This window comes from Lepisma saccharinum, chromosome 2 (assembly GCF_977018435.1).
Source record: "Lepisma saccharinum chromosome 2, izLepSacc3.1, whole genome shotgun sequence".
NCBI classification, from domain to species: domain Eukaryota; kingdom Metazoa; phylum Arthropoda; class Insecta; order Zygentoma; family Lepismatidae; genus Lepisma; species Lepisma saccharinum.
Genome location: NC_139230.1, coordinates 149,788,382 through 149,797,182, shown reverse-complemented (window position 1 = coordinate 149,797,182; position 8,801 = coordinate 149,788,382). Strand labels below are relative to the sequence as shown.

Here is an 8,801-nt window from a genome sequence, read left to right as displayed (position 1 = left end):
CCTAACTAATATTTTTCAGGTATTTTAAAATATTTTAAGTTTTCTGGAATCATTTTAATTTTTTTGGAACCTACGTGAGGATATTTAAGGCTTAATTGAAGATTTTTAAACCTATTATAGGATTTTAGAGCCTATTTTAGGAACTTTATTGCACTTTTTAGAACCTAAAAATCCGATCTCACATTACTTATCACAGAGATAAAGGGGACATGAGTTAGAATAGTCAAGAGCAGTGTACCAAATCATCGAATTACAAATGAATGTGATCTATCTATAATTACAATATTTATGAGTCTTGGGAATTGAAATTAAAGGTCAATTCAAAGTTGACCTGTTACAAATGTATATCTTCCTGTCAAGCTTCAAGGGTATATGAATTTCAAAGTAAGTGTTTTTAATTTGATTTGTTACTTTCACATAATGTAAGTGCAGAAAAATTTCAAAATTAAGAAATTTTATACAAATAACAGAAGAGACACAAATGTACTTTGGGGGATCATCGTAATTTATGTAACAAGAAGAATTGTTGGGTTTGGTATGCAAAGGGGGATAGAATTCAAAATGCTAGCTTATCCCGTATAGGCATGCATGGTGGTCATATTGAATGTAGATCAATGCACTGGTAGAATTTTCACCACTGTGTTTCCCGAAATTATTGTACCATTATAATTATGTCCAGGTTCAGCTAATTTTTGAGCTAACTATATTAAGCATATAGGCTGTAATATACATTTCTCAACTATATCTTATATTGTTCTGTGTTTGTTGATTACAGATATCTGCTGCGCTGAAATTGATGACACTGAAAGTGATTTGAAAATATTGATTACACATGATTTACTGGGTATAATAGAAGGTTTTGACTAAAGAAAAGCAGTGGATATAAACATTGTAGGATACTCACAATTCCAACAACAACAGGGATACATGGAAGGTTTCACTAATGTCCCATATAACAATGGCAGCAACACTGTTGGACACAACAGTACTTCAATTAGGGAAGGCACATATGCGGCACCTCCAGATGAGATGCAGCCACAAGCTAGATTTGGGAGATTTGATGACACTAATAATTATGCAATGCATCCATATTATCTGTCAATGACAAGCAATGATCAAAGACCCACATTCAATGCCGATGGAAATCATGCTGAACTACCTTTGGGAGTCAATACAGAGGATTCTAGTAATATGTATGCCCCAGGAACATATTCAAACCTTCAACAAGGAGTTAACCTGGTTCGAAGACCATTGTACAACCAGCTTCCTAATGAACTCTCTGTGTCTATGTACTCAGAAACCATGCCCAGTCAGTCGCAGGGTGCACATCAACAATTCCGATGTTCACACAGCAATCGTACAGATAGTATGCAAGTAATGAATTCTCAAATGCTGAACCATGCAAGTGGATATGTAAGGAGACCAGCAGTTGTTAGTAGGGCATACATGACACAACAAACTCCAGCAATCAATAATCTGGTACCAATTAGGCATAGAGCTGTATACCAAAGAGCTTCCTGTTTTCAAAATCCTGAAGCATACAACCAGGTTGTTTCGCAAGTCCCTGATTATTCATCCAATTTTGGAATGGGTGTGGATCTGACTACTCCAAGAAGTGGGAATCAGCAATTTGGTGAGGCACCTAATCAGGTATGTATGTCATGTATGTAAAAATTTGATCAAAAAAATATTTTTTTAAACTTTCATCTTCTTCTTTTATGGCTTGATAATGATTTTTTTTACCAAAGGCTTAAAGCATTGTCTGTACTGAAAAAAACGAGGTATAATTTCCAAGATATAAAAATGTATTTAAAACCTTGCTGAATTTAAATTTTCCACTGAAAACAATCACAGCATTGTGGCCAACCTTGTGCTGTCACAGTCAGATTTTAAGGGTTGTTAAACAGTTTGCACTCTTGAAATGTTTTACTACAGCTAAGATTTCGATCATCATACTGTGCTTGAAGTATTCTGTGAATTTCATTGTCCCCTTCATTCACAAGAAATTTCATCACAAGAAGCTGTTCTACATTTGTACACATGCCATACTGTTCAACAAGTGACATGCTTTGCCTGTGCCCTCCCTGTGGTAACAGTAGACATTTGTCTCTTATTAGTAAATAATTTTGTATATGTCTGGGTCCATTCTGTTATTCTGAAAAATTCAAAATACCAGTTGACCTTGAATGTTAAAGGTAAAGTGCTCCCCTGTGTTAAGCACCATGCCATGAATGCCCCTTGTATATTGCATAATTTGATTTTGACCATATTCTGCCTAGAAGATGTGTCCTCACATAGAGCAGGCCATGTGTGTATGCACAGTCTGATAATTAAATAATGAAACTGATTTTATGTTTTCCCACATGTGCATTCTACAGAAGGTTGTTTCACGTCAATGGTAACAATTTCGATCACCAGGGAGCAGGACATAGGCACAGCACAGAGCAGCCAGAGCCAATAGGATGAAAGTACTCTGTGTTGACTTGCAAAGAAGATGGTTGGTGTGTGAGTGAGTGTTTATATGGCACCGAAAATTTCAGTCGTTTGGGAGGGGTACATCTGTGCCCTTTCCGACGTTGGTTATAGTTATAGCCAGATAATTAAACAGTGCCAGACGAAAGCCTTCCATGTGTCAAAGAAGAGTATCAACACAGTGTTGAATCGCCATAAAGCTTGCACCGTACCTGTTGCTGGAACCAGTCAAAGTGGGCCTCGGACATATCGGAAGCCCAAGCGTTCGCCTGATGTTGTGCGGAAAGTGAGATCCTTGGTGCGACGTGAAAACCCTGCAATGCAAAGAGCGATTGCACAGGCATTGCAATGTTCCCCTGCAACTGTAAATTGCATCATAGCCCAAGATTTACAACTTGTACGGAAGCACAAGGCTCAAGTTCATAAGTTGTGTGCCTCACATGTCCAGGAGAGGAAGACCAACAGTCGGAAGCTCTACAAACGCCACCTGGCAGGGGACCGCTGGAAGTATGTGGTGACCCTGGATGAAGCATGGGTGTATCTGTCGGATTGTGGTAAAAAAAGGACCATCTACTATCGTCCATGTGATGCAAGAGGTCGATCTGAATGGGTACGTGAATGTTGTGAAAGTGTTCCACGCGAGTTCATGGTTGTTGGTGGTTACTGCTATAACGGCAAACTTCCACTGCGCAGAGTGGACAAAAAGGCTAAAATAAATACAGCCTATTACCAGATAAATGTTTTGGATTCACTTTACAGACATGATATCCCTTCTCTCTATGGCAGCGACACATCTTGCGTTGTCATCCACCAGGACAAGGCATCCAGTCATACGGCAAAGTCCACGCAGGCATACATGGATCGGATGGCACGTGAAACGGGCATTCATGCAATCCCCTTTACAGACATTCCTGTGAAATCCCCCGATGCCTCTCCCATGGATTTTTGTGGGTTTCCGTTGTTGAAATGAGCCTTGGGAAGCAGATGGCCCCGCACAATTGAGGGTCTTTGGAAAGCTTGTCAGGAGGAATGGGATCATTTGGACCAATGTATTCTTCAACACAGTCTCCTCCAATGGAAACTCCGCTGCAGGGCCATTGCTGCAAGACAGGGGTATCACTTGGAGCACCACCGCTGGTGGCGTCACAGATTTTCTTAAGGTGAGGTGGGTTCTAACTTTGTTACCATGGACGTGAAACGACCTTCTGTATTTGTGAAGTAACATGTTCCTGGTGTATATGTGGTCCATAATCTACAACCTGAAAACACCTCATGAACTTGTGATGGGCATGCTGTGAATTAAGCTGTCATCTCGTGAGGGAGGTGAAATTGTGTCATCATGGAATCACTATGTAGCAGCAAATGAACATCATGTATCATCAAAGACATTCTCAAAACTGCTTACAGGAATAAACATTTGTTGAATTCCATTGTTGTTGAGCACCAAACAGGGCATTTTTTGCCATGGTCTTCCTACAAAATAACAAATCGTAGATTCAAAAGTTGTAAAACTTACCAGGAGGCAGGAAAATGCAGTTCAAAGAATCAAATGTGTAGACAATGTTGTATTTTTTATGACAGCATCTCAGTTCTAGCGTCTCAGTTGACGATAACCCCTGCAGACTTCTTGCTGGAACTTCAGTCTTTTGGTATTGCGTGTTTCCCTGTAGTGGGCATTAAACCATTTGATCTCAATAGAAGCAGACAACAGATGTTCTGTTGACAGATATTTCTGTGTTTCACTGAGTCTAATTGGGCGTCAAGTTAAATGTGTGGTGCCAGTGGGCAAGTGGTTGTCCAAGTATTCCTAACCCATAAAAAAGTAAGTGTGTTGAATCATTCTCTCTACTCTACAGATTTATCCTCCTGTTATGCAGGAGGGATGTGTTAAAAAATTTTGCTTCTTTTTCATTTGATAACAACAGTCTCATAATTTAATAGTCAGACTGTGTGTGTATTTACATACAAATCTAGACATAAATGCAACATCCTTCATGCCTTTTTGCATGACACCACCAGGCAATTTTCTTGGAGAAACCATGAATTTTCAAATTACCAACATTTATCTTGATGCTTGCCTAGCAGAAATTAAGTGTATTTAAAAATCACCTCTCAACACAGTCCACATATTTGCGTGATGTGACATTGATATTTGGCATAATTTCTTATCTGTTTGAAATCTATCAGCCTATTATGAAGTTACACTGAGAAGGATTAAAAATGTATTTGCAACCTGGAGCTCTTCACTCAGTTGTTGCCAACATTTTGAGAAAAAAGTGATTACTCAGCAATATGTCTAATGTTTGTCACTGGTAGAAACAATTAAACATGGATTCAGATAATGGCTTTATTCCCGCCTCTACATGTCACAGGTCATATCTACACATATTAACGTATGGTGGCAGCACTGCACTGACTGTAGCCATATTGAGTAGTTCATTCTAAAAATAATATTCTCACAAAAAGAATAAATTGTTTTCATCAACGTTCAAGTTGCACATACAAGAAATGCTGTTAAATGTCACATGGAACTTGTCCAAGCTTGTGAGGATGAGGTACTTCAATATCCAAGAGTGGCTAAGTGGTTCCCCATTCTGATTTGCCAAAACCACGAAAGTTGCAACAAACATGTCGCAACATTAAAGTGATGCTTCTTCTTGCCTATGACTATGAAGTCATTTTCCTTTGTCACACAGTACTGAAGGGAGTTACAGTGAACAATGAGTATTAGAGTAACTGAACCACCTTGTCCACCTATTTGTTGGAAACAACCAATGCTTCTGGCAAGCTGGCAAGGCATCACAACTCAAGGTGCCATGTTGCAAATTCAGTGGGGCAAATGCTTGAGCAGTGGGCCCCGTATAGTTTGTGTATGAGTTCTTGCCACTGTGACTTGTTTCAAAAGCTACAAGATCCTCTACAAAGACATCACTTCAAGACAATTGATGACATAATGCAGGTCTTAGGGTGGTCTCCCAGTGACGTATGGATAAACAATTCATATGACAGTGTGAGATAATCTCCAGAACTTGTGCAACATGTGCTCTACTCAGCTGGAGGTTATTATGAAGAAATACAGTAACCTCTTCCTCCACAATTACATAACCAGATACTTATGAGCATGTAATAACCTTTTTAAAAATGATCCTCATATTTGGTTTTTAAACCTTCATGGGTTGCATGAGAGACATTACGTCGATGTTTGCACACAATGTCAGAGAACAGGTTTTAAAAATATCCTAATATAATGGTCTAAAGTGTGAAATCCTCAGTTGTTATGACTATATCTTTTGTTTCAACAATTGAGATTCTATAAAGCTCTAAAAATTGAAATTCAATAAAATTACAAAAAGGCAATCTTCGTTAGTTGGGCACGGAATGAAATTGCGGATTTTCACTGAAAACTAGGTGTGTCACACATTGACTCAGATAGCTAGGTGCATCAACAAACTCCCCCTATCGGCTTGAAGATCGGACTAACAATGAAAGCAAAATCATGGTATAAAGGAGGAAGGTTAGAAACACAGGTAGACAGAGGGAACTTGTTGACAAAATAATAATTGATAAATAATGATGTTAAAACAACACACATGGAACTAGAGGCCATGCGAGACCAACACAGGATTAAAGGTACAAGGCTTTGGATGTAGATGTGAGGTCTTGATTGCCCAGTTTTGGAATAAGGGGACACATAAAAGTTTAGAAGCATTTAGAATATTTATGAATATTAATCTTTAATATTCACATTGCAATTACACATCAATAATAGGTGTTTAGTTCTGAAATTCAATTTGCCCAACACATTTTTAGTGCAAAATTATATCAAGTTATGCATTTTGCATAATTTTCTGGATAATGAGACTTTGCAAAAGTGTAGCTATCATGGGGGTAAGTTGGAGTTTATCTTCACTGACAAGCGGAAGGGGATCAAATTCCAATTGGTGCGGAGACATTGTAGTGGAATGTATATTCATACATGCACACAGAGATGTCCTACACTTCATTGCTTTTCAATTCTTGACCTCCCAATAAAAAAATAAAATGTTTTCTAGCAGGGTTATGAAGTGTTTAAAGTGAAAAATCAAGGCTGTAGGGAGCACAGTCCATTGCATTTTTGCAATTTTTTCTTGACTAAAACCAGTCTGTTGTCACGCTTGTTTTAGGCTGCTACCATGCGTGAGTCATGCTGCACATACTCATGTCCAATCACAAACTTTTCGTGCCGCTTGGGCTTTCAATAATGTTTCATTATCGAAAAGCTGATTCAAGTTCACAAAACGTCTCTCAGATTTATGCCTTATTTTCCCATAAATTTAACATGTTATGCAACTGGGACTGGCACTGCTTGTTCACTCACCATCCTTGCTTCTGACTAAATGTTTTGAAGGTGAATTGCATCATGGTATAGGAGTCTATGACCAGAAATGCTTTGTCTTTCTGACCTGTTCATTATGTAGATATTTATATTTCTTTTCAGGGGAGACAAAGAAGGGGAAGTATGATCAAGTATATTCAGGGCAATCAGCATCTAGCAAGACCTATGAAATGTGGTAATGAAGGTGAAGATATAGTTTGTTTGGATTCAGATTCATCAACAGATGGTGAAGACAAGATGTGTTCTGGCTCACCATCACGTATTGAGCAACCACCGGTGGTGCCACCAAACAAAAAAAGCAACATGATACGAGACCAGTTACTTCTCTATTTACATGCATTATCTTGCCAAAGGAAACTGGAAGTGGGTGCTGGTAGACAGGTACTGTTTAGTGCACTACATTAGATTTATCTATGTAGTAAATTTATGACTAATAACAATGCTTATGATAGTCTCCACAGAAAGTGATCCTGCTCCATGTTAATAACAAATTGAATTATTATAAAAGTAATACTATCTTGCAATACATTAAGGCATGCATGTTTGAAATGCATATAATTTATGTTGCAAGAGAGTGACTATTTTTCAGTTTCACACAATTACATTTTCATTATTGCTTTTCAGGAACACTGGCTGAGCTGCAATAGTCAAATATTTTCTTTTCTTTATTGGACACCACCAAATATACTTTATAATTCTATGGACATTGGTCCATTACAAACATGTGCAGATGAAAATTTTTGTGAGATACCCTCCATTTTTCTTGTGATTTTCATTGTTTTTGATTTGTTCGAGGAAAGAAATGGCCTCCATTTCCCTTTATCATACCAGGATTTCAGGCAACTGGTAGGTGCACTAGATGCTGGTGATTTGAGATAGTACTGAAAACTGAAAGAATTTCACTGGAAAATATAAGGTAATCATTGTTTTTTCAGTAGTATCACTCTATAAATGCTAACTACTAAATGATGCCATAAAGCACATAAGAAATTGATTATAACCATGGTTTCAAATTACTAAACTCTAGAATGCAACAGCCCTCTGAGGGCCAGGACCTACTAAACTCCGTACCATCTAACTGTAGACCAGGTGAACGAGAATAACTCTCTGTGCAAGTAGTGATGCGAGACGGCTCCACCAATGAAGAATAAGAGAAACAGGATTGTGTAATGTGCGAATTAATTTCCTCCTTCTCTCTGTAAGCGTTACAAACTTTTGAAAAGGATAATACCGAACGCACATGGCAAATGGACCATATTTTTATCTCCAGGTCCGTATGACTGGTTTAAGAATTTCTTAGGGAAATATTAGGGAAATATTAGGGTTAAAACTGCAAGAGCAAATTTTGACAAGCCGTGCATTTAGCGTACGGACTAAGGTCTAGGTCTGGACCATACGTCCGTACATGTACGATGAGGACTGTACAGTTGGCAACACTGCACTTTCATCACTCGATTTTCCTCCTCCTCCTCTGCCGATATGCACTACCCTGCTCTACAGTTAGCTGGGACAGGGTATAAGTGTCTATTTCATTCAATGAAGCATAAACAATGCATAGAATCTCAAAATCACTTTGACTCGATGCAGACTGGACTGTGCTATATTTTCTTTTCAAGTTACTCCAGGTCTTTTCTACTGACACTCCATTTTTAAATGATAAGATTAGGGTTTCGGATAAGGGAATTTTTCCTTGTGTACTTAGAAGGGTGTAAAATGGCCATATGTGCTGATGCACTGCAAAATTTTCACTTATTCATTGCCATACGTACTCACAATGCTGGGTCAACAACAAGACTTTGAGGGCTTCCTGGAACAGCTTGCACCAAGGGTGAGAATGCTGACCTTCTTGCTATAATGCAGACCAACCTTGGTTTAAACGAACCATTTGTCAGTGTTTAGTGTATGATGTGCCAAAACAAGGAAAGGACTAAACAGTGTGGCTCATCAGACTCTT

At 38.5% G+C, this 8,801-nt stretch overlaps 1 protein-coding gene across 1 annotated transcript in view; it reads left to right on the top strand.

Moving 5' to 3' along the window:
* The first annotated feature begins 862 nt into the window (after positions 1-862).
* The window catches only part of LOC145983698 (uncharacterized), a 31,253-nt gene continuing 23,314 nt past the window's right edge, over positions 863-8,801 (top strand). Inside the window, exons 1-2 of the mRNA XM_083116753.1 lie at positions 863-1,650; positions 6,950-7,228. Of these exons, the coding sequence (XP_082972879.1) occupies positions 928-1,650; positions 6,950-7,228 (1,002 nt within the window). The 5' untranslated portion in view covers positions 863-927. The remainder of the gene's footprint in view (positions 1,651-6,949; positions 7,229-8,801) is intronic.